We start from the raw sequence: 26961 nt of genomic DNA, 5'->3' as shown, positions 1-26961 counted from the left end.
ACTGCACTGGAAAGGTTGTGTGTATCCTGTCCACGGAGTACTGCAGGGTCAAACTGCACTGGAAAGGTTGTGTGTATCCTGTCCACGGAGTACTGTAGGGTCAAACTGCACTGGAAAGGTTGTGTGTATCCTGTCCACGGAGTACTGTAGGGTCAAACTGCACTGGAAAGGTTGTGTGTATCCTGTCCACGGAGTACTGTAGGGTCAAACCGCACTGGAAAGGTTGTGTGTATCCTGTCCACGGAGTACTGCAGGGTCAAACCGCACTGGAAAGGTTGTGTGTATCCTGTCCACGGAGTACTGTAGGGTCAAACTGCACTGGAAAGGTGTTTTTGGAAGAAGGCAGTGGACGTGTGCTCCTCACCTGCAAACACAAGCATCACACATGAAGACTTCAGGACTTTAATGACACGCTGCCCCCTTCCGGGCTGAACAAGGCAAGGTGGAGCAAGTCCTCCTGAAGAAACATGGGGGAGGAAAGTAGCAGCAAGACGCAGAGCAAAGGTAGGACATACAAAGTAAGGCATCAGGAGGAACAGTCTTCAAATGAGCATCATCCTCCTGTGGAACCCTGAAGGTCCAGCTGAAGGTCTAGCTGAACGTCTGAAGGGCCAGTGGTCTAGCTGAAGGTCTAGCTGAAGGTCTGAAGGGCCAGTGGTCTAGCTGAAGGTCTAGCTGAAGGTCTGAAGGTCCAGTGGTCTAGCTGAAGGTCCAGCTGAAGGTCTGAAGGTCCAGTGGTCTGGCTGAAGGTCTAGCTGAAGGTCTGAAGGGCCAGTGGTCTCGCTGAAGGTCCAGCTGAAGGTCTGAAGGTCCAGTGGTCTAGCTGAAGGTCCAGCTGAAGGTCTGAAGGTCCAATGATCCAGCTGAAAGTCTGAAGGTCCAGTGGTCTTGCTGAAGGTCCAGCTGAAGGTCTGAAGGTCCAATGATCCAGCTGAAGGTCTGAAGGTCCAGTGGTCTAGCTGAAGGTCCAGCTGAAGGTCTGAAGGTCCAATGATCCAGCTGTCGGTCTGAAGGTCCAGTGGTCTAGCTGAAGGTCTAGCTGAAGGTCTGAAGGTCCAGTGGTCCAGCTGAAGGTCCGGTGGTCTTGCTGAAAGTCCAGCTGAAGGTCTGAAGGTCCAGTGGTCCAGCTGAAGGTCCGGTGGTCTAGCTGAAGGTCCAGGTGAAGGTCTAGCTGAAGTCCTGCTTCACCTGCTTCATCCTCAGTGGTCTCTCTGGTCCCATGTCCAAGACCCTTCCGGGGTCCAGGTCCTGGTGCTAAAGGGTGGCCAGGATTCTGAGGAAGGAGATGAGGAGGACGCAGAAGGACTGTCCAACTCCGTAGACCAGGGCCTCCAAGGAGATCATGGTCTTCCCTGCTGCTTGTTACACACCGGCTATGGCTGCACCTGCAAGACATCAGCATTAACACTGAGGGAGCAGCATGACCACTGAGAAACACCAGCATTAACACACAGAAAGACAGCAGCACTACCACAGAGAGACAGCAGCACTACCACAGAGAGACAGCAACATTAACACAGAGAGACAGCAACATTAACACACAGAGACAGCAGCATTACCACAGAGAGACAGCAGCATTACCACAGAGAGACAGCAACATTAACACAGAGAGACAGCAGCATTAACACAGAGAGACAGCCGCATTACACAGAGAGAAAGCAGCATTACCACAGAGAGACAGCAACATTAACACAGAGAGACAGCAGCATTAACACAGAGAGACAGCAGCATTACCACAGACAGCAGCATTAACACAGAGAGACAGCCGCATTAACACAGAGAGACAGCAGCATTACCACAGAGAGACAGCAGCATTAACACAGAGAGACAGCCGCATTAACACAGAGAGACAGCAGCATTAACACAGAGAGACAGCCGCATTAACACAGAGAGACAGCAACATTAACACACAGAGACAGCAGCATTAACACACAGAGACAGCAGCATTACCACAGAGAGACAGCAGCATTAACACAGAGAGACAGCAGCACTACCACAAAGAGACAGCAGCACTACCACAGAGAGACAGCAACATTAACACAGAGATAGCAACATTAACACAGAGAGACAGCAACATTAACACAGAAATAGCAACATTAACACAGAGATAGCAACATTAACACAGAGAGACAGCAACATTAACACAGAAATAGCAACATTAACACAGAGAGACAGCAGTACTACCACAGAGAGACAGCAGCATTAACACAGAGACAGCAGCACCACCACAGAGAGACAGCAGCATTACCACAGAGAGACAGCAGCATTAACACAGAGAGACAGCAGCATTAACACAGAGACAGCAGCACTACTACAGATAGACAGCAGCATTTACACAGAGATATTGCAGCATTACCACAGAGAGACAGCAACATTAACACAGAGAGACAGCAACATTAACACACAGAGACAGCAGCATTACCACAGAGAGACAGCAGCATTACCACAGAGAGACAGCAACATTAACACAGAGAGACAGCAGCATTAACACAGAGAGACAGCAACATTAACACAGAGAGACAGCAGCATTACCACAGAGAGACAGCAACATTAACACAGAGAGACAGCCGCATTACACAGAGAGAAAGCAGCATTAACACAGAGAGACAGCAGCATTACCACAGAGAGACAGCAGCATTACCCCAGAGAGACAGCAACATTACCACAGAGAGACAGCAACATTAACACAGAGAGACAGCAGCATTAACACAGAGAGACAGCAGCATTACCACAGAGAGACAGCAGCATTAACACAGAGACAGCAGCACTACCACAGAGAGACAGCAGCATTAACACAGAGACAGCAGCACTACCACAGAGAGACAGCCGCATTAACACAGAGAGACAGCAACATTAACACACAGAGACAGCAGCATTAACACACAGAGACAGCAGCATTACCACAGAGAGACAGCAACATTAACACAGAGAGACAGCAGCACTACCACAGAGAGACAGCAACATTAACACAGAGATAGCAACATTAACACAGAGAGACAGCAACATTAACACACAGAGACAGCAGCATTAACACACAGAGACAGCAGCATTAACACAGAGAGACAGCAGCACTACCACAGAGAGACGGCAACATTAACACAGAAATAGCAACATTAACACAGAGAGACAGCAGTACTACCACAGAGAGACAGCAGCATTAACACAGAGACAGCAGCACCACCACAGAGAGACAGCAGCATTAACACAGAGAGACAGCAGCACCACCACAGAGAGACAGCAGCACTACCACAGAGAGACAGCAGCACTACCACAGAGAGACAGCAGCATTAACACAGAGACAGCAGCACTACCACAGAGAGACAGCAGCATTAACACACAGAGACAGCAGCACCACCACAGAGAGACAGCAGCACTACCACAGAGAGACAGCAGCATTTACACAGAGAGACAGCAGCACTACCACAGAGAGACAGCAGCACTACCACAGAGAGACAGCAGCATTAACACAGAGAGACAGCAGCATTAACACAGAGACAGCAGCACTACTACAGATAGACAGCAGCATTAACACAGAGAGATTGCAGCATTACCACAGAGAGACAGCAACATTAACACAGACACAGAGAGACAGCAACATTAACACACAGAGACAGCAGCATTACCACAGAGAGACAGCAGCATTACCACAGAGAGACAGCAGCATTACCACAGAGAGACAGCAACATTAACACAGAGAGACAGCAGCATTAACACAGAGAGACAGCAACATTAACACAGAGAGACAGCAGCATTACCACAGAGAGACAGCAGCATTACCACAGAGAGACAGCCGCATTACACAGAGAGAAAGCAGCATTACCACAGAGAGACAGCAACATTAACACAGAGAGACAGCCGCATTACACAGAGAGAAAGCAGCATTAACACAGAGAGACAGCAACATTAACACAGAGAGACAGCCGCATTACACAGAGAGAAAGCAGCATTACCACAGAGAGACAGCAACATTAACACAGAGAGACAGCAGCATTACCACAGAGAGACAGCAGCATTAACACAGAGAGACAGCAACATTAACACAGAGAGACAGCAGCATTACCACAGAGAGACAGCCGCATTAACACAGAGAGACAGCAGCATTACACAGAGAGAAAGCAGCATTACCACAGAGAGACAGCAACATTAACACAGAGAGACAGCAGCATTACCACAGAGAGACAGCAGCATTAACACAGAGAGACAGCCGCATTAACACAGAGAGACAGCAGCATTACCACAGAGAGACAGCAGCATTAACACAGAGAGACAGCCGCATTAACACAGAGAGACAGCAGCATTAACACAGAGAGACAGCCGCATTAACACAGAGAGACAGCAACATTAACACACAGAGACAGCAGCATTACCACAGAGAGACAGCAGCATTAACACAGAGAGACAGCAGCATTAACACACAGAGACAGCAGCATTAACACACAGAGACAGCAGCATTACCACAGAGAGACAGCAGCACTACCAAAGAGAGACAGCAGCACTACCACAAAGAGACAGCAGCACTACCACAAAGAGACAGCAGCACTACCACAGAGAGACAGCAGCATTAACACAGAGAGACAGCAGCATTAACACAGAGACAGCCACATTAACACAGAGAGACAGCAGCACTACCACAGAGAGACAGCAGCACTACCACAGAGAGACAGCAGCATTAACACAGAGAGACAGCAACATTAACACAGAGAGACAGCAGCATTAGCACAGAGAGACAGCAGCATTAACACAGAGAGACAGCAGCACTACCACAGAGAGACAGCAACATTAACACACAGAGAGACAGCAGCATTAACACAGAGACAGCAGCATTAATTCAGAGAGACAGCAGCACTACCACAGAGAGACAGCAGCATTAACACAGAGACACAGCAGCATTAACACAGAGACAGCAGCACTACCACAGATAGACAGCAGCACTACCACAGAGAGACAGCAACATTAACACAGAGACAGCAACATTAACACAGAGAGACAGCAGCATTAACACAGAGAGACAGCAGCATTAACACAGAGAGACAGCAGCATTAACACAGAGAGACAGCAACATTAACACAGAGACAGCAGCATTAACACAGAGAGACAGCAGCATTAACACAGAGAGACAGCAGCATTAACACAGAGATAGCAACATTAACACAGAAATAGCAACATTAACACAGAGAGACAGCAGCATTAACACAGAGATAGCAACATTAACACAGAAATAGCAACATTAACACAGAGAGACAGCAGCATCAACACAGAGATAGCAACATTAACACAGAAATAGCAACATTAACACAGAGAGACAGCAGTACTACCACAGAGAGACAGCAGCATTAACACAGAGACAGCAGCATTAACACAGAGAGACAGCAGTACTACCACAGAGAGACAGCAACATTAACACAGAGATAGCAGCATTAACAGAGACAGCAGCATTATGGTGCAGTGGTACAGTGCAAACAGTTTGTTTGTCAAAAATAATCAACATTTGATGCAGTTTGCATGAGCAGAGTTCTCAGAACAAACACGTTCTGCTCGTTCTTCCTAGAGTGACTGTAAACAAAGCCATTGCTCCAACAACAGACTGTAAACAAATGCATTGTAGCAACAACAACAGACTGTAAACAAATACATTGTAGCAACAACAACAGACTGTAAACAAATGCATTGCAGCAACAACAACAGACTGTAAACAAAGGCATTGCAGCAACAACAACAGACTGTAAACAAAGGCATTGCAGCAACAACAACACAAAGGCATTGCTCCAACAACAGACTGTAAACAAATGCATTGTAGCAACAACAACAGACTGTAAACAAATGCATTGCAGCAACAACAACAGACTGTAAACAAAGGCATTGCAGCAACAACAACAGACTGTAAACAAAGGCATTGCAGCAACAACAGACTGTAAACAAAGGCATTGCAGCAACAACAACAGACAGTAAACAAAGGCATTGCAGCAACAACAACAGACAGTAAACAAAGGCATTGCAGCAACAACAACAGGCTGTAAACAAAGGCATTGCAGCAACAACAACAGACTGTAAACAAAGGCATTGCAGCAACAACAGACTGTAAACAAAGGCATTGCAGCAACAACAACAGACAGTAAACAAAGGCATTGCAGCAACAACAACAGACTGTAAACAAAGGCATTGCAGCAACAACAACAGACTGTAAACAAAGGCATTGCAGCAACAACAACAGACTGTAAACAAAGGCATTGCAGCAACAACAACAGACTGTAAACAAAGGCATTGCAGCAACAACAGCAGTCTGGTCCATTCATCATCCACCCGTTCAGACTTACTGGTGAGGACTCCGCCCAGCAGGGGTCCCACGAAGCCCATGAGCAGGACAGCGATGGGCAGGAAGCGAGCCACTTTGTGGCGGCGCAGCGTGGCAAGGCAGAGCAAGGCAGCCGGCAGGTGGAACACCAGCGACGACACGGTGGCCCACAGGAACACTCCGTACCACATCTCTGTCCACACACACACACACACACACACACACACACACACACACACACACACACACACACACACACACATAGCAGCGTCAGGCCACCTGCCTCACCTGGACCACCTGCCTCACCTGGACCACCTGCCTCACCTGGACCACCAGCCTCACCTGGACCACCTGCCTCACCTGGACCACCTGCCTCACCTGGACCACCAGCCTCACCTGGACCACCTGCCTCACCTGGACCACCAGCCTCACCTGGACCACCTGGACCACCTGCCTCACCTGGACCACCTGCCTCACCTGGACCACCAGCCTCACCTGGACCACCTGGACCACCCCTCCACTGCTGCAGGTCTGTTGTCCTCATCAGAAGCTTCACATGATTTTCAGCACAAAAGGACGATTCTTCTCCAAAAGAACAAGAAAGTTCTGCTCAACTAAATGACGTTGGGTCCGTTTCACGAAGCAGGTTTAAGGATTACCCCAGGTTATTGAACATCGAGTTGAGGGAAATGCGGGATTTTCCATTTCACAAAGGGAGGTAACTCAAACCGGAGGAAGCGGGGTAACTCAAGCCTGTTTCACGAAGCGGTGTAACGTCAACTCCCGGTCAGTTACCGGGGCAACAGACACTCTAGAACTAACCTGGTCGCGAGCAGGTTTTTGTCAGTGAACACGGAGTTTTGCTCTGGCTCCGCCCCCTTTCCGACGGACACGGGATTTCATTTCCTCATTCAGCGGGGGAGTTTTGGCGAAACAGTTCTGCAGTGCCTTATTCCCGAGGCAAATTAGACGTCAACTTTATTCCCTCAATATGGAATGTGCTTTTGATAATGATCCGATTGATGAAGGCGCAGCATTACTTCGCCGAGAATTTAATATTCGCATCATCAGACCGCGCATAGATGTACTGGCATTTGCAGACACCTTCCTTTTTGAGCGGTACCGTTTTACTGCCGAGACCATTATGTACATCCACAGTTTAATCGCTCTGTACATTAGCAACATCACCAGCTGAGCCTTGCCCTGACGTCATAGCAGATATTGTGTGTTGTGCTGCGTTTCCTCGTAAATGGCAGAGCTGTCAGAGACACCATATGCCATCATCACTTCGGGGTCTGATCACCACCACCACCACCACCACCACCTCCACCACCACCACCACCAAATAAAGACATGATGCACAATTCATTTGGTCTTTTTTATTTCCTACAAATACAAGCGCTAGTTTAGTTAATGTAGTTAGTAGTTAGCATAATTCACCTGGGGCTGTACACCCACCCTTAACTTGTGCTCCAGTTGTTTCCATCTTCTGGAGCAGGTGGAGTCTATAGATCTGTTTTACAGATAACTGGGAGGACATAAGGAGGACATTCAAATATTACAGTTGGACATGAATTCCACAGAATGAACCTCTGGTGTTTACTGAACATCTGTCTCACTGTGTCAGTCCTTGCAGTGGATGTTGAGGGACCCTCCTGCTGCTGCCCAGCCAGGTCCTGTTAAAAATAATGTGTCAATACTTCAGTGTAGACAAAATATCACTCTTTATTCCACCACAATGTTTCAGAAATGTAAACGGGATGAGAACTATCATACCTCTATAGGCCTTTGTGGATCCTCCTCTGTAAAGGCAGCAGACAGGGTTTCCTGTACTCTTCATCCTACATGAATATGTTTCAGTATATTTAAACTACCATTTTGCAAGATCTTTGGAGTGTTGCCTACTTACAAGGTCTGTTGTGGCATGAGGGGGTCCAGCAGGCAGAGAGCACCATCACAATCTGTTGGGTGACAAAAAAAAAGACATGATGGGGAAATAAAGATGAACAAAAGGAGGCTTAAAGAGATATATAGGCCTCGGCATATTATATATTATGAAGGAAGTGGTATCTTGAGGGGTGAGCTCTGAAGAGGAGCTCCTCCAGGGATTCCCTCAGCCACTGGCCTCCCAACATTCTGGCTTAGGGCTCCTCTGCCTCTGTTAAAGGTGGAGGTGCTGGGCCACCACCCGTTTTACAGGCATCTGCCTTCTTTCTGTTGGCTGAGTAAAGTCTGTCTTAGTTTAGCCTTAATTATTTGACAGCACATGATATGGGTGAGAAGACATTTATGTGTTTGAAAACAGCATTATGTTGGGAATAAAACACCTGCACAGTCAAATGGCCACTTGATATTTACTGTACAATGTCACACATGATCGAAATTACGTTAAGAAATGTATTGATTAACAATTAAATTGGCGCTTCTCCCCCGCGGAATTGCACCTAAAAGAAATAAATTAATAAGCTACCATCAAGTGGTATTCCCTTGCAATAATGTTGCGATGACAAAGACGTTTGAACTTACGCATTCACTTGAGCAGCAATCTTCTTCCACGCCGCCTCCCTCTCTTTAGCAGCGCTGTTGCATTTTTTTTTTTTAATATGTTCATATTCGCCATATGATCGGATCAATACTTCCTGCTCCACTGGCGTCAAAAACTCCGCCCTCCGCGTCTCAGTTGTCATGGTGACTCGTTGAATCGGGGCTCCATTGATGCGGTCTTTTTAGAGTCGTGGTGCACGCGCTTGACTCCAGGTGAAACTACTCCGAGTTCATCAAACTGATCAAAATCCGGCGTCGTGAAACCGAAAACTCCGCGTTTTCTGTCTCAGTCTAACTCAATTCAGAGCTCGGTGTTAAGCCCATGGCTTCTTAAACCTGCTTCGTGAAACGGACCCCTGGTCGGGAGCAGGTTTTTGTCAGTGAACACGGAGTTTTGCTCTGGCTCCGCCCCCTTTCAGACGGGCACGGGATTTCATTTCCTCATTCAGCGGGGGAGTTTTGGTGAAACAGTTCTGCAGTGCCTTATTCCAGAGGCAAATTAGACGTCAACTTTATTCCCTCAATATGGAATGTGCTTTTGATAATGATCCGATTGATGAAGGCGCAGCATTACTTCGCCGAGAATTTCATATTCGCAGATAATATTCGCATCATCAGAGCGCGCAGAGATGTACTGGCATTTGCAGACACCTTCCTTTTTGAGCGGTACCGTTTTACTGCCGAGGCCATTATGTACATCCACAGTTTAATCGCTCTGTACATTAGCAACATCACCAGCTGAGCCTTGCCCTGACGTCATAGCAGATATTGTGTGTTGTGCTGCGTTTCCTCGTAAATGGCAGAGCTGTCAGAGACACCATATGCCATCATCACTTCGGGGTCTGATCACCACCACCACCACCAAATAAAGACATGATGCACAATTCATTTGGTCTTTTTTATTTCCTACAAATACAAGCGCTAGTTTAGTTAATGTAGTTAGTAGTTAGCATAATTAACTTTATGAGAACTTTGAACATGGCAATAAATCCAGCAAACTCTTAGCCAATCAGCTAAAACGAAATAAAGAAAAATGTACAATCCCCTCAGTTAAAACTCAAAATGGTGAAATCACTTCTGACCCTCAGGAAATAAATACTACTTTCAGAGAATTTTATAAAAAACTTTACTCTTCACAAATTGACCCTTCACAATCTGAAATAGAGACCTTTCTAAGCACAATTGACCTCCCAAAATTAAAAGACGAACAGATCCAAGGCCTAGAAGCTTCCATCTCAGTAGAAGAACTGCATGAAGCTCTCCAGCACATGCCTGATGGTAAAGCTCCAGGACCTGATGGATACACCACTGAATTTTACAAAGAATTTTGGCCTTTACTCTCACCAATTTTTTTTAGAACAGTTGAGGAAATTAAAGAATCTTTATCTCTCCCCCCACATATGAACTGTGCAAATATCAATCTTCTTCTTAAACCGGATAAAGATCCTACACTACCATCTAGCTATCGCCCAATATCACTAATCAATGTAGATCTTAAAATAATCAGTAAAACCTTAGCAAGCAGAATAGAAAAAATTACACCCCACATCATACACCCTGATCAAACAGGGTTCATTAAAGGACGACACTCCACTAACAACACACGCAGATTAATTAATCTTATAGACCACTGCCACCAGAATAAACAAAAAGCCATTATCACCTCCTTAGATGCAGAAAAAGCTTTTGATAGGGTAAATTGGAAATGCCTACTCGCTACACTACGGAAATTTGGATTTGAACAAAATTTCCTCTCCTGGATTAAAACATTGTACACTTCACCCAGTGCCTGTGTCAAAACAAATGATCAAATTTCCTCAAGGTTCAATCTCAAGAGAGGTACCAGGCAGGGGTGTCCACTCTCACCATCTCTCTTTGCAATTTTTATTGAACCATTAGCAGCCGCCATTAGACAGAACAATAACATAAAAGGAATACAAACAGCAAATGTAACCCACAAAATATGTCTTTATGCAGATGATGTATTACTGTTCTTACAAAACGCACAGACCTCTCTTCCACAAACAATAGAGTTAATAGGCAGATTCTCTGCAATTTCAGACTATTCTATAAATTGGAATAAATCAGTTGTCTTGCCAATTAACTCTATTTTTCAGCACACATCAAATACCCCACTAAAACCAGGGAACATTAAATACCTCGGCATTAATATCTCAGCCAAACTGTCAGACTTGGTGCACTTAAACTACACCCCCCTCATTAAAACAATAGAAGAGGACCTCACTCGGTGGAGAACACTTCCTATATCACTTATGGGGAGAGTAGCAACAATTAAAATGATGGTCCTGCCTAAAATTAACTACATCTTTTCAATGATCCCAACAAAACCACCAAAAACATGGTTTAATAAATTGGATTCCCATATCTCAAAATTCTTATGGAAAAATAAACCATCGCGTATAAGTTTAAAAACACTGCAGAACACCAAGGACCAAGGAGGCTTAGAACTTCCAAACTTCTATAATTATTATCTTGCCAATAAATTACTTTACGTTATAAAATGGATTAATCAGAAACCCTTAGATGAAGGCTGGCTGGACATTGAAAAAACCTTCTGTGAAGATCTCCACATCAGAGACCTTCCTTTCTTCAGCCCTGTCATCAAAAAACACAACTGCTTTAAAAGCATCAATATAAACACATCGCTCACAGCTTGGTGGGAATTTCTTCAAATGAATGGATCATCACTCATTCCCTGCAAACTCACACCTTCTGGAACAATCCTGACATCCTGCAAAAAAAGAAACCAATAAACTTCACAAATTGGAAAAACAAGGGAATAAGAAACTTGGAACACCTTCTCTCTAATAACTCTTTTATTCCATTTAAAGATCTAATAGAAACGTATGGCATCAGTCAAAATAACTATCTGGAATATCTCCAGCTTAAGTCAATAATACAAACAAAGTTCAAACTAGAAGAGATGAACCTAAACTTACCTCAGACAGTGACAAACCTCCTGAAGATCTCAGCACCAAAACCACTTTCTAAAATCATTTCAGTCCTGTCATGTTCCAATACCACAATATCCCTTCCCACCTCCAAATGGGAAGAAGATCTAAACATTAACATAGAACCAACGCTTTGGTCACAAATCTGTAGAAATACATTCAAAATGAGCAAAAACACCAATATACAGCTTATACAATACAAGGTCCTACACAGAGTTCATTACAGGACAAAGGATGTTCAAGATGGGTCTCACTTCATCTAACATATGTTCAAACTGCACAGCTAATCTACCTGATAACTACCTACATGCACTCTGGCAGTGTACACCAGTCCAAACATTCTGGCAAAAAATCTGTGAAGATTTATCATTATGCCTGGACTTCCCCATTCCAGTTTCACCTGCACTTTGCCTGTTAGGTGATCTTACAGAAATTAAAAGAGAGAAAAATGAATCCTTCACACTCCTGGTCTCCCTAAGCGTCGCAAAGAAGGCAATCCTCATGAACTGGAAATCAAAACATAATCTTAATATAAAGTTATTTAAAAACGTACTCCTAGACCACATCACATTAGAGAGAATGTCTGCTTGTAGGAAAAATCAGTCGGCTCAATTTGAGTTGACATGGTCCCCAATAATTGAATACACCATGTAGCCCTGTGGGGGGGTGGTGGTTCCGCCTCGGGGCTCTTGGGGCCATCTGTGGCTGGGGCGTTGTGGCTTGGGTGGTTGGCGGCCCTGAGATCTGGGGGGGTGCTGGCATCTATCCTGGGGGGTGGCGGCCTGGGCTGGGGGGTTCCGGGGGGTGGGTGTGGGGGGGGTCGGCTCTGGGTGGGGGGTGGTTCTGCTGGGGTGGGGTGGGGGTGCTGGGCGTCGGGCCCCGGCCGGGTTGCCTGGCCGGGGCGGGCGGGTGTGGGGCCTCGGGGCCTTGGGGGCTGGGTGCCCTCCCGGTCCTGGTGGGGGTGCCCGCTGCGGCGCCGGGGGTGGGTCCTCCCTCCGCCTCCCTCCCCTCGCTGGGGCGGGGGTGGCCCCTGCTGCCGGGCTCCGGGTCTGGCTCACCCCTGATCAGGGGGAGATGGAGGGCAGTAGGGGCTCCGGGTTTGGATGGACAGCTGACTGGAGATGACCCCCGGGGGGGTTTTTTTTATGGGACAGGGGCCGGGTGTGTGTGTGTGTGTGTGTGTGTGTGTGGGGGGGGGGGGGTACGAGTGTGGATTGGTCTGTATGGGTAGGTGTGGGTAAGTGTCTACGTGTGTTTGTGTGTGTGGGGGGACGGTGAATGTGAGCGTAGGTGTATGTGCGTGTGGGGGTGTGTAATTTATATATAAGTATGGGTGTGTGTATGTGTATGAGAGTATGTGAGTGTGGGGGGGGGGGGGGGGGGGGGGGGGTTTACGCTCCCTAGCCGCTGGTCTCCAGCCGGGCTCGTGCCGGGCCATGCGGGTCTTAGACTCTGCTCTTCGGCCGTCGGGTGGGGTGGGGGGGCTTCCTGTCCGGGTCCTCTTGTGGTGCCTTGTCGGAGTGGGTGTTGGTCCCCGTGTTCCAGACCGGCCGCTTCGGGGTGGGGCGGGATGGCGCGGGGGGTCCAGCTGGGCTAAGTCCTAGCGACGGGGGGACCTTCTCCCTCTCAGCCCCTCCTACCTTACCATACCATACCTCATTCAACAATAGGGGCCAGTGGACGGGGCCTAGGGTGGGGGGTCCAGGCCACTTAACTGTGGTCTACCCCTCCTCCGACTTTGCGCCGCCCACAATTTTAACTACACTTAGTCACGCAGGGTCTTGAGGGGATCAGCTGGCTTTCGGGGTTCTGCCGCTGGGCAGCGGTAGAACGCCCGGGCCCCCGCTACCCCTCAATTTTAAACCGCACCCTAGACACACACATTGCACCACCTCTTCAAAACACAAATACACACATCCACATGCACCCAACACCCCACAGGGTGGAGGGGGGGGTGGGGGCTCCCCCCAGCACCTCCCGCTGTGGTCCCGCCGTGTTCCGGGGCGGGTGCGGCTGGAGTGCGGGGGGCACGCTAGCTCGGGCGTGGCACCTCCGGGGGGGCTGGGTAGTGGTCCTCCCTCCCTATTCACAGTTGGACTGGTGGAGGACGAGATCCCGTAGTGGCCTGGTGGGGGCCTGGCTGGCGGCCTGGGGAGTGGGGGGCACCCCCCTCCCAACCATATAAATGTATGTACGTATGTCTGTATATATGTAGATATGTATGTCTGTGTGTGTATGTGTATGCTTGGTGTGTGTATCTGTGTGGGTGTGTATGTATGTCTGTGTGTGTGTATGCGTATGCTTGGGTGTGAGTGTGTGGGTGGGCTTAGGTGATGGGGTGGGGGGGGGGGGGTGGCTGTCCTCCGGCCGGGCCTGGCTGGGCCTTCGCTCTTCCTGGTCTGGGGGGGGGGCTGGTCTGGGGCTCGGCGGCTGGGGCCTTCTCTGTCCCGCCGGGGGTTGGGGGGGTGGTGGGGGGATGGCCCCCGGGGGTGCGGCGGGCTCCGCTGTCGGGGCCGGGGGGGCTCCCTGCCCGCGTGGCCTGGGGGCGCTGCGCTGGCCGGTCCCGGCTTGGCGGCTCGGTCGGGGCCCGGGGCTCTGCGCCCTTTATCCTTCTCCTGTGGGCCCCTCTGGCCTGGGGGGGGGGTCCTCTCTCCGCGCTCCGTCTGGTGCCTTCCGGGTTGGGGCGTGGCTCTCCGGGGGGGGTTGTCGGGGCCTCCCTGGATCCGGTGGGTCGCTGGGTGCCGGAGTGGCAGCGTCCGGCCCTGGTGGCCTTGGGCTCCGGGGTGGTGCTGCGGCCCCCCCACAACAGTTTCATTCACATCCAGAGGACAAACCACACACACACACACACACACACACACACACACACACACACACACTCCCACTCCTCATTGACGAGATTGTTCTGTTAATTATCAAAACCAAGTTGTTGTCTGCTTTTGTTGTTGTTGTGTTTGTTTGTTTGTTTTATTTATTTATTTATTTATTTTTGTTCTATGTCCTTTTGCTTTTTGCTTTTGTTATAATTGTTGTCATTATTTAGGTCTTTTGCTCTGTTGTTGCTCAGGCTGGTCTTAATCTCATGGCAGTTGGAAAATATTTAGATCACTGTGGTTAATGTATTATCAAAAAAAAAAAAAAAAAAAAAAAAAAACAATTGTATGTAGCACTAACAAGGGTATTGTATGTATTTTGTATTTTGTATTCTTTGTATTTATTTTGTTTCACCAAGCCTTTCTCTGTCTCTCCTCTCCTCTCCTCTCCTCTCCTCTCCTCTCCTCTCCTCTCCTCTCCTCTCCTCTATCCTCTCACCCCAACCGGTCCGCAGAATGCCGCCACCTCTGAGTCTGGTTTCTGCAAAGGTTTCTCCTTGTTGAGGGAGTTTTTCCTTTCCACAGTCGCAAACACACCTGCTTGCTCATGTGGATATGTTGGGCTTTTCTATTTTCTCTATAACAGCAAATTGGAATGACTGTAAAGTATTTAAAAATAATAATTAAAAAAAAAAAAAAAAAAAAAAAAGTTGTTAGCATAATTCACCTGGGGCTGTACACCCACCCTTAACTTGTGCTCCAGTGTTTTCCATCTTCTGGAGCAAGTGGAGTCTATAGATCTGTTTTACAGATAACTGGGAAGACATAAGGAGGACTCAATTATTACAGTTGGACATGAATTCCACAGAATGAACCTCTGGTGTTTACTGAACATCTGTCTCACTGTCAGTCCTTGCAGTGGATGTTGAGGGACCCTCCTGCTGCTGCCCAGCCAGGCCCTGTTAAAAATACTGTGTCAATACTTCAGTGTAGACAAAATATCACTCTTTATTCCACCACAATGTTTCAGAAATGTAAACGGGATGAGAACTATCATACCTCAATAGGCCTTTGTGGCTCCTCCTCTGTAAAGGCAGCAGACAGGGTTTCCTGTACTCTTCATCATAGATGAATATGTTTCAGTATATTTAAACTACCATTTTGTGTAGTTTTGCCTACTGAGTGTTGCCTACTTACAAGGTCTGTTGTGGCATGAGGGGGTCCAGCAGGCAGAGAGCACCATCACAATCTGTTGGGTGACAAAAAAAAGACATGATGGGGAAATAAAGATGAACAAAAGGAGGCTTAAAGAGATATATAGGCCTCGGCATATTATATATTATGAAGGAAGTGGCATCTTGAGGGGTGAGCTCTGAAGAGGAGCTCCTCCAGGGATTCCCTCAGCCACTGGCCTCCCAACATTCTGGCTTAGGGCTCCTCTGCCTCTGTTAAAGGTGGAGGTGCTGGGCCTCCACCCGTTTTACATCTGCCTTCTTTCTGTTGGCTGAGTAAAGTCTGTCTTAGTTTAGCCTTAATTATTTGACAGCACATGATATGGGTGAGAAGACATTTATGTGTTTGAAAACAGCATTATGTTGGGAATAAAACACCTGCACAGTCAAATGGCCACTTGATATTTACTGTACAATGTCACACATGATCGACATTACGTTAAGAAATGTATTGATTAACAATTAAATTGGCAGCGGTCTTACCTGATTGGACAATGTTTTTATATTTCACTTTCAGCTGCTGCCAAGAGCGCTTCTCCCCCGCGGAATTGCACCCAAAAGAAATAAATTAATAAGCTACCATCAAGCAGTATTCCCTTGCAATAATGTTGCGATGACAAAGACGTTTGAACTTACGCATTCACTTGAGCAGCAATCTTCTTCCACGCCGCCTCCCTCTCTTTAGCAGCCGCTGCGCTGTTGCATTTTTTTTTTTTAATACGTTCATATTCGCCATATGATCGGATCAATACTTCCTGCTCCACTGGCGTCAAAAACTCCGCCCTCCGCGTCTCAGTTGTCATGGTGACTCGTTGAATTGGGGCTCCATTGATGCGGTCTTTTTAGAGTCGTGGTGCACGCGCTTGACTCCAGGTGAAACTACTCCGAGTTCATCAAACTGATCAAACTCTGGTGTCGTGAAACCCGAAAACTCCGCGTTTTCTGTCTCAGTGTAACTCAATTCAGAGCTCGGTGTTAAGCCCATGGCTTCTTAAACCTGCTTCGTGAAACGGACCCGTCATTTCCTTCGTCCAGCTCTTCTGGAAGAACTCATTCGTCTGCTGAACCCTGTAGGAGCTGCTCTGCTGAGCCCTGTAGAAGCTGCTCTGCTGAACCCTGTAGAAGCTGCTCTGCTGAACCCTGTAGGAGCTGCTCTGCAGGGACCCTTGGACCTGTGAACAACTTATCTTTCACTAAAATTAAATCTATTCAGATTTGAATTCTTTATATTTGGTCTGAGGTGAAATTGATGAAAATTAACTGAATCAGTCCAACTAGTAATTTATGGTTGAATGTTGAACTGGCTGATGTTTCTCTCATGAGAGGAAGAAAGGAACTGTTCATAATGATCTTCTTGTCACGGCTGGGGGCCGGCGTGTGGAGTGTCCTGAACCCAAAAGCAGACCTCAAGCAGAAAGTTGTTTGCAAACAGTAAATGTTTTATTGAGGGAACAGGGAAAGGGGAGCTGGAACGGTGACGGGACCCGGGTAACTCCGGGGAGCCTCTTGGAACCGGGACGTGACCCGGGGGAATCTCAGGGGGGCCTCTTCCCACATGGAAAGAACCTATATGAGGATATATTGTCAGGATTGGTGGTGAACAGGATTCAAACGCCAACTAGTCCGGGATGTAATTTGAAAATAAAGTTTATTTTAAGTCGCTCCAACGGGGCGGCAGTCCGTGGCGAGGGATCGGGAAGCAGAGGCGGACGTCACGGAGACGGGGTCTTCCCAGGAGGGCAGAGCGGCGCACACCGGGACTGGACGGGAGAACAAACGGAGGTCAGAATACTGAGCTGCTTCCACACAAGAAGCGAACAAACACAAAACAATAATCACGAGGGGCAGAGTCTAGGTACCGCAGAGTAAACGTAACGATCTTGCAATGAGAGCCTGGGATCCCGGTCCTTAAATACTGGCTTCCCTCATTAACTTCAGGTGTGCGTCCTGCTCCGTCCGCTCCGCCTACACTCACACACGCCCACACACACACACACAAAACAACAACACAGTAGGAGACCTGCACGGGTTGTGACAGTACCCCCCACTTAACGGACGCCTCCTGGCGTCCTACCCGGCTTATCCGGATGCTCCCGGTAGAAGTCGGTCAGCAGACTCCGATCCAGGATGTGACCCCGCGGTACCCATGACCGCTCCTCAGGACCGTAACCCTCCCAATCCACGAGGAACTGGAACCCCCTGCCCCGGCGACGAACATCCAAGATCTTGTTGACTGTGTAGGCCGGGTGGTTGTCAATGAGCAGGGGGGGTGGCGGGGGCTCGGTGGAGGGGCTAAGAGGGCTGGAGTGGACTGGTTTCAGTAGCGAGACATGGAACGTTGGAATTATCCTTAACCCTCTGGGGCCTGAAGCATTTTGTGCCGTTTTTCACTACAATTGATTTTTCCTTTATATCTCAGATATAAAATTCTTAAACCTTGCCTTTTTTGGTGTCATTTTGTTCAGGACAACCTCATAAATGCATTTCTGAAGTATTTTCATCACTTTGGCATACTGTATTAAAACAGTGGATCTAAAAACACCATAAAATTACAAATTCGGGTGGTAAAAACATAGATTTATTGACTATAAAATTCACAGACATGGTTAACGAATCATTTTGTTTACTTGTAAAGTAAATCTAAACTATAATTAACTAAAATGTATCAAAACAGGACTGAAAAAACAATTATATACAGATATTTACAGTGAAATAGAAGCACTGCCTCAGGCGTTTTTATAAAACTATTTGCAAAAGGTCACACATATAATGTCAGGTGAAGACAAATGATTTGTGCCACTCAAAAAAACAGACTCTGTCCAACACAACACAGAGGGACACATCACACATGGCATTTCCATGGAGTGTTTTTACTTTTCTTGTGTTCCTGCAGGCAATTTTTACATTTTAGCCTTTGGCTGTTGTGGTGGAGCTGGAATGATGAGGACAGGGGTGGGGGACACCTCTCCTGGTCTGGGGGACACCTGTCTCCTCTCTAACAAAAATAAGCTGAGGTCTTCAATATTGCCATCAGAATCACTCTCAAACTCAGTGTCAGACTCGATGCTCTGCTCCTTCAAAAAAAAAAAAAAAGTCGGAGCGCCTGATTGACGTTCATAAGGCGTCATTGTTTTGATAGAAAAAAAAAAAGAGTTCACTTGAAACTAAAAAACACTCTAATCTCACTCACTACACACTCACTACACACTCACTACACACTAACTACACACTCACTACATGGTCAAATCATGATAATAGTCGCTTTTTCTCTTATATAAATCTCAACTCACTCTCGCTCTCTCCGTCTCTCTGTTTACTTTTTCACGGGTGAACTAAACAAAATGACACCTCCCACTATGGAAACTTTTGATTGGACATGGGCTCTTCTTCTCAACCAATGAGTGAAAGGTATACTGGCACATTACAAGTGTTGTTTTTTTTTGCTGCTCGTTACTTTCACTTTCACTCCTGACCGGTCTTCTGCACCTGACGCGCACTAAAATGTCGCGGAAAAACACGGACACAGTTTTCCTCATATCTCCGCTTTTATTTGGGCTATCAACATCATTTAAAAACGAGCTTGTAGTTTTCTATCTGCACTTTCGACACGGATTGAAACACTGGACCAGATGACGCTGTGCTGTGACGCTACTGCCTTTTCAAACGGTCATGTGATTTTGACGCTGCAGAGCGTCAATCGGCCCCAGAGGGTTAAGGACGCCGGCAGTTTCAGCCTCACCGCCGCCGGATTGATGATCTCCTCGATCTCAAAGGGCCCAATGAAACGAGGCGCCAGCTTGCGGGACTCTACCTGGAGTGGAAGGTCGCGGGAGGAGAGCCATACCTTCTGACCCGGGTGATACACGGGAGCTGAAGACCTTCGACGGTCCGCCAGTCTCTTATTGCGGGCAGATGAACGCACCAAGGCGGCCCTCGCCTCCTTCCAAACCCGCCGGCAGCGTCGAAGGTGGGCTTGCACCGAGGGCACGGCAACATCCTCCTCCTGGGTGGGGAACAGGGGGGGTTGGTAGCCGAGGGCCACCATAAACGGGGACATACCAGTGGCCGAGCAGGTGAGGGAATTATGGGCATACTCCACCCATGGCAACTGCGAGCTCCAGGAGGATGGGTGCCGAGCCGTCACACACCGCAGTGCCGTCTCCAGGTCTTGGTTGGCCCTCTCCGTCTGACCATTAGTCTGGGGGTGATACCCTGAGGAGAGGCTGGGAGAAGTTCCAAGAGCTCTGCAGAATGCCTTCCAGACCTGGGACGTGAACTGCGGGCCTCGGTCCGACACCACATCCTGGGGGATCCCGTGCAGCCGGTACACCTCCCTGACCAGCAGATCAGCCGTCTCCGTCGCCGTGGGTAATTTAGGAAGGGGGACAAAGTGCACAGCCTTTGAAAAGCGATCCACAACAGTCATTATCACTGTGTTACCTTCAGACGGGGGGAGACCGGTAACAAAGTCGACAGCAATGTGGGACCAGGGTCGACTCGGGATGGGCAAGGGACGGAGCAGCCCTGCAGGCGGTTGGTGGGATGCCTTGCTTCGGGCACAGACGGTGCACGCAGCCACAAACGTCTGGGCATCCCGGGACATGGAGGGCCACCAGAAACGTTGCCTCAGGAAAGACAGGGTTCGCTGGGAGCCTGGATGGCAGGTTAATTTGGAAGAATGGCCCCACTGCAGAACCCTAGACCTCATAGGCTCAGGAACAAAGAGACAGTTCTCCGGCCCATTACCCGGATCGGGATGGGTGAGTAGGGCTTGTCTGACCTGATCTTCGATGTCCCAGGAGGCAGATGCGACCATGCAGGTGGAGGGAAGTATATCCTCTGGTTCCCCCTCAGTCCTCTCAATGGTGGTCTGCCGGGACAGGGCGTCGGGCTTCGTGTTCCTGGAGCCTGGCCGGTAGGTAAGGGTAAAGTTAAACCGACCCAGAAACAATGCCCAGCGTGCCTGCCGGGAGTTTAGTCGTTTGGCAGACTGAAGGTATGACAAATTCTTGTGGTCAGTCCAGACCACAAATGGTTGGGGGGCTCCCTCCAGCCAGTGTCTCCATTCCTCCAATGCCAGTACAACTGCCAGCAACTCCCGGTTACCGACATCATAATTCCGTTCAGCCGGAGTCAGGCGTCGCGAAAAGAAGGCGCAGGGGTGAGTCTTGGAGTCCTCGGCACGCTGGGATAACACCGCTCCAACGCCAGTGTCCGAGGCGTGGACCTCTACGATGAACTGCTTGGTGGGATCAGGATGACACAGCACCGGGGCCTGCGTGAACAGCTGCTTAAGGGTGCTGAACGCCTGTTCAGCTGCCTGTGTCCACTGAAAACGGGTTGAGGTGGACGTGAGTTGCGTGAGAGGGGCTGCGACCTTACTGTAGTTCCTGATGAATCGTCGGTAGAAGTTGGAAAACCCGAGAAACCGCTGCAGCTGTTTACGGGTAGTTGGTCTGGGCCAGTCCACCACCGCTTGGACCTTGGCTGGATCCGCTTTCACCTGTCCCCGTTCGATGATGTACCCCAAGAAGCTCACAGAGGTCGCATGGAAGACACACTTCTCCGCCTTCACAAATAGCCGATTCTCCAGAAGACGCTGGAGCACTGCCCGGACGTGAAGAACATGCTCCTCCTGGCTGCGAGAGAATATCAAAATGTCATCCAAATATACAAATATACACTGGTTCAACATGTCCCGCAACACGTCGTTGACCAGGTGCTGGAATACTGCAGGAGCATTTGTGAGTCCAAAAGGCATAACTAAGTATTCAAAGTGCCCGAGGGGAGTCTTAAACGCCGTCTTCCACTCATCTCCCTCGCGGATCCGAATGAGGTGATAGGCGTTCCGGAGGTCAAGCTTGGAAAACACGGTAGCTTCATGGAGGGGCTGGAAAGCAGAGTCCATTAGCGGTAGGGGGTATTTGTTCTTGACCGTTATATTGTTCAGTCCTCTATAGTCAATGCATGGCCGTAACGTACCGTCTTTCTTGGCAACAAAAAAGAACCCGGCCCCCACGGGAGACAATGAGGGACGGATCAGGCCAGCAGCGAGGGACTCGTGGATGTACCTCTCCATGGTTTCTCTCTCGGGGCGGGACACATTATACAGGCGACTGGAGGGAAGGGGCGCCCCCGGGAGAAGCTCAATGGCGCAATCATATGGTCGGTGATGGGGAAGGGAGGTAGCTCGCTGTTTACTGAATACCTCCCTTAGGTGGTGATACTCAGGAGGAACGGAACCCAGATCGATCTTCTCCTGGTTGGTGGAGGGGGGTGTTGGGGGGCGCCCTGGAGCCGACTGGAGACAGTGAGTGTGGCAAGATCGTTCTGTCAGGATTGGTGGTGAACAGGATTCAAACGCCAACTAGTCCGGGATGTAATTTGAAAATAAAGTTTATTTTAAGTCGCTCCAACGGGGCGGCAGTCCGTGGCGAGGGATCGGGAAGCAGAGGCGGACGTCACGGAGACGGGGTCTTCCCAGGAGGGCAGAGCGGCGCAGACCGGGACTGGACGGGAGAACAAACGGAGGTCAGAATACTGAGCTGCTTCCACACAAGAAGCGAACAAACACAAAACAATAATCACGAGGGGCAGAGTCTAGGTACCGCAGAGTAAACGTAACGATCTTGCAATGAGAGCCTGGGATCCCGGTCCTTAAATACTGGCTTCCCTCATTCACTTCAGGTGTGCGTCCTGCTCCGTCCGCTCCGCCTACACTCACACACGCCCACACACACACACACAAAACAACAACACAGTAGGAGACCTGCACGGGTTGTGACATAATATGCACATATATGAAACCTATATGCAGCATATATGCACATATATGACAATATATATGCTGTATATATGCACATATATGCACATATATGCACATAAATGCTGCATATATGCACATATATGACCATATATATGCTACATATATGCACATATATGCTGCATATATGCACATAAATGCTGAATATATGCACATATATGACAATGTATGGGCTGCATATATGCACATATATGACAATATATGCTGCATATATGCACATATATGCTGCATATATGACCATATATATGCTGCATATATGCACATATATGCACATATATGCTGCATATATGCACATAAATGCTGCATATATGCACATATTTGACAATATATGGGCTGCATATATGCACATATATGACCATATATATGCTCCATATATGCACATATATGACAATATATATGCTGCATATGTGCACATATATGCACATATATGCTGCATATATGCACATATATGACAATATATATGACAATATATATGCTGCATATATGGAAAGTCCCACATGGACAGAACCTATATAAACATATATGTTTTAATATAGGTTTTGATATAGGTTTTGAATATATGTGACACATATAAAATTGGCCATTTTCCTATATTTTATGCACATCTATGGACCTATATGCACAGATAGGTACATATTTTTAGATATATATATATATAGCTCAGGTGGCAAGGCAACAGACTGGTGCACGGGAGACCCTGGTTCGATTCCCGCTAGGGTCACTGAGCAAATAACAGCATCCGGTGTGGGCCCACATGGAAAGAACCTATATAAAGGTTAGGATATATGTGGCATATATAAAATTGGCCATTTTCCTATATTTTATGTACATATATGTGTGCATACATGGGCACATATAGGTGTGCATATATGCGCATATAGGTGTGCATATATGGGAACATATAGGTGTGCATATATGTGCATATAGGTGTGCATATATGGGCACATATAGGTTTGCATATATTGGAACATATAGGTGTGCATATATGGGCATATAGGTTTGGAATATATGTGACATATATAAAATTGGCCGTTTTCCTATATGTTATGTACATATACGTGTGCATACATGCGCATATAGGTTTGGCATATATGTGAAATATATAAAATTGGCCGTTTTCCTATATGTTATATACATATATGGGTGCATACATGCGCACCTATATGTACATATATGTACATATATGTATATAACATATAGGAAAACGGCCAATTTTATATATGTCACATATATGCCAAACCTATATTAAAACATATATGTTTATATAGGTTCTTTCCATGTGGGTTGGAACCGGTACGGGACCCGGGGGAATCTCAGGGGGGCCTCTTGGAACCGGGACGGGACCCGGGGGAATCTCAGGGGGGCCTCTTGGAACCGGGACGGGACCCGGGGGAATCTCTGGGGGGGGCCTCTTGGAACCGGGACGGGACCCGGGGGAATCTCAGGGGGGCCTCTTGGAACCGGGACGGGACCCGGGGGAATCTCAGGGGGGCCTCTTGGAACCGGGACGGGACCCGGGGTAATCTCTGGGGGGGGCCTCTTGGAACCTGGACGGGACCCGGGGGAATCTCAGGGGGGCCTCTTGGAACCCGGACGGGACCCGGGGGAATCTCAGGGGGGCCTCTTGGAACCCGGACGGGACCCGGGGGAATCTCAGGGGGGCCCCTTGGAACCCGGACGGGACCCGGGGGAATCTCTGGGGGGGGGCCTCTTGGAACCGGGACGGGACCCGGGGGAATCTCTGGGGGGGGCCTCTTGGAACCTGGACGGGACCTGGGGGAATCTCAGGGGGGCCTCTTGGAACCCGGACGGGACCCGGGGGAATCTCAGGGGGGCCTCTTGGAACCCGGACGGGACCCGGGGGAATCTCTGGGGGGCCTCTTGGAACCCGGACGGGACCCGGGGGAATCTCAGGGGGGCCTCTTGGAACCCGGACGGGACCCGGGGGAATCTCAGGGGGGCCTCTTGGAACCCGGACGGGACCCGGGGGAATCTCTGGGGGGGGGCCTCTTGGAACCGGGACGGGACCCGGGGGAATCTCTGGGGGGGGCCTCTTGGAACCTGGACGGGACCTGGGGGAATCTCAGGGGGGCCTCTTGGAACCCGGACGGGACCCGGGGGAATCTCAGGGGGGCCTCTTGGAACCCGGACGGGACCCGGGGGAATCTCTGGGGGGGGCCTCTTGGAACCGGGATAGGACCCGGGGGAACTCTGGGGGGCCTCTTGGAACCGGGATGGGACCCGGGGGAACTTCTTGGAGCCGGGACGGGACCCGGGGAATCTCTGGGGGGCCTTCTTGGAACCGGGACGGGACCCGGGGAGACCTCTTGGAACCGGCGTCGGAACAGGAACGGGAACGGGAACGGGAACCACCCCGGGGAGGACACTCACCCCCCGGGGAGGACAACACCGACTCAGCTCCACACGGAGTGAAGACTAGGCAATCCTCTGGCACCGGACCCACCTCCCTGCAGGGCTTAAGACTGCTTGACAATCAATTAGCTGATTGCCTGCAGGAGTGCCAGAGAGGATCCGGTGCTGGAGCGAGGTGTGTGACTCCTGACACTTCTTACATTATAAAGTCTGTAATCATCACAACTGATAGCTCAAGCGCATTAAATTGTCATTCATCTAAAACCATGTTATTTTCATCAAATAATTCAGACTCAACCCCTGAAGGAAGCAGTCTCGGTCCAGCTGCACATGGAAACTGTTTTCTTACAGCACTGCTGGAAAGGCACAGAAAAGAAATCTGAAATGATGAAGTAAGGTTCAACATTACGCTGAAAAGCGGAACTGATAAAGTGTCCTGGTGAAGCAAAATGCTAACTAGCTTAGCACATTACAAAGGAAATACGTTTAAACAAGTTTCATATTGTAACTGTACCAAACTGTTCACACACGAAGCCTTTTAACTCACAACAGCAGTAAAAACAAACGTTTATTTAGCCTAAAAAACAATATTAAAGACATTATCGTCACCTGAGAAGTCGCTAAGAGACGTGTTGTTTCCTTGGTTCGTGTCGTTTGTCCTCGGCACAAAGTTCAAATCTGGAATCTGCTTGAAAAAGCCAGTCTCCTGATATTTGTCCTGCATGTCTGTAACTGTTTCCACAACAGAAGAGAGATATGAATCTATGAATCTGCGTCTTTCTTCCACCTGAAGCGGAGCAGCATCGACCCAACTGAGCTAGCTGTAAACACGGTGACGTCAGGACGCTGGATCCCGGTGACCGCCATCTTGGATGGGTCTACAATAGACAATATACAGAGAAGCTTCATCGACTCACGCCGCCGATCGTAGCTGACGTAACAGAACGACGCCATCTTGGATAGGTCACGCTGCGCCTCCAGTACATTGGTTTTCTACTGAGGAAGGTGTCGTCCAACTATAATCACCACTCGCCGAAATTTCACACACGAAAAGTATGTGCTTTTACGTTGAAATAATTTGTTTTATCCTTCTTTACAAAGACTGACATGTCATTAATAAATGTGTAAATTAAGAAACTGATCATTTGGAGTAGTTTCTCGCTCATACACGTGGAAACACCAATAACACATATATTCACATATTTGTTTTTGTGAGCAAAATATATTGCCAAATCTACTGTACCCAAATATACTCAATGCTGATTTGCAAAGAAAATAAATGTCCAGATCATGACTTGTGTGTGGCTTCATTCCTGAGTGCTTGAAACGATCTTAAAGTCTGCTCCACACTCACACTTTTAATACCCAACCTAACGGTATTCAACACTGGAGTTCCGGTTGCAAAGTATTTGCATTTAATCTGCTTTAATTAAATCATGACATGACAAGAGCTGGTGACTGATCACTTCCGATAACAAGTAGTAAAACTTCCTATCATGTACTTACCAGTGGCACCAGAGGGGTGAGGTTTCAGGCCTCGCACCAGCCACTCCATTTGCCAAACCTTACCAAGGTGATTGGTAGATGTTGCCCACATGTTGGAAACGCTTCACTGCAAAGATCTGGGGTCCGTTTCACGAAGCAGGTTTAAGAAGCCATGGGCTTAACACCGAGCTCTGAATTGAGTTACACTGAGACAGAAAACGCGGAGTTTTCGGTTTCACGACGCCGGATTTTGATCAGTTTGATGAACTCGGAGTAGTTTCACCTGGAGTCAAGCGCGTGCACCACGACTCTAAAAAGACCGCATCAATGGAGCCCCGATTCAACGAGTCACCATGACAACTGAGACGCAGAGGGCGGAGTTTTTGACGCCAGTGGAGCAGGAAGTATTGATCCGATCATATGGCGA

General features: G+C 48.4%; 1 protein-coding gene across 1 annotated transcript; it reads right to left on the bottom strand.

The window, feature by feature from the left end:
• Nucleotides 1-1254: 1254 nt before the first annotated feature.
• LOC308141172 (transmembrane protein 170A-like) lies at nt 1255-25773 on the bottom strand (the record flags this gene model as incomplete). The annotated part of the gene is given in 4 exon segments (XM_080511218.1): nt 1255-1362; nt 1366-1385; nt 6315-6485; nt 25659-25773. Coding segments are annotated over 4 exon segments (414 nt in total).
• Between the last annotated feature and the right edge of the window lie 1188 nt (nt 25774-26961).

This window comes from Blennius ocellaris, assembly GCF_963422515.1.
Source record: "Blennius ocellaris genome assembly, chromosome: 16".
Classification (NCBI taxonomy): domain Eukaryota; kingdom Metazoa; phylum Chordata; class Actinopteri; order Blenniiformes; family Blenniidae; genus Blennius; species Blennius ocellaris.
This window is presented reverse-complemented; position numbering and strand designations above follow the sequence as displayed.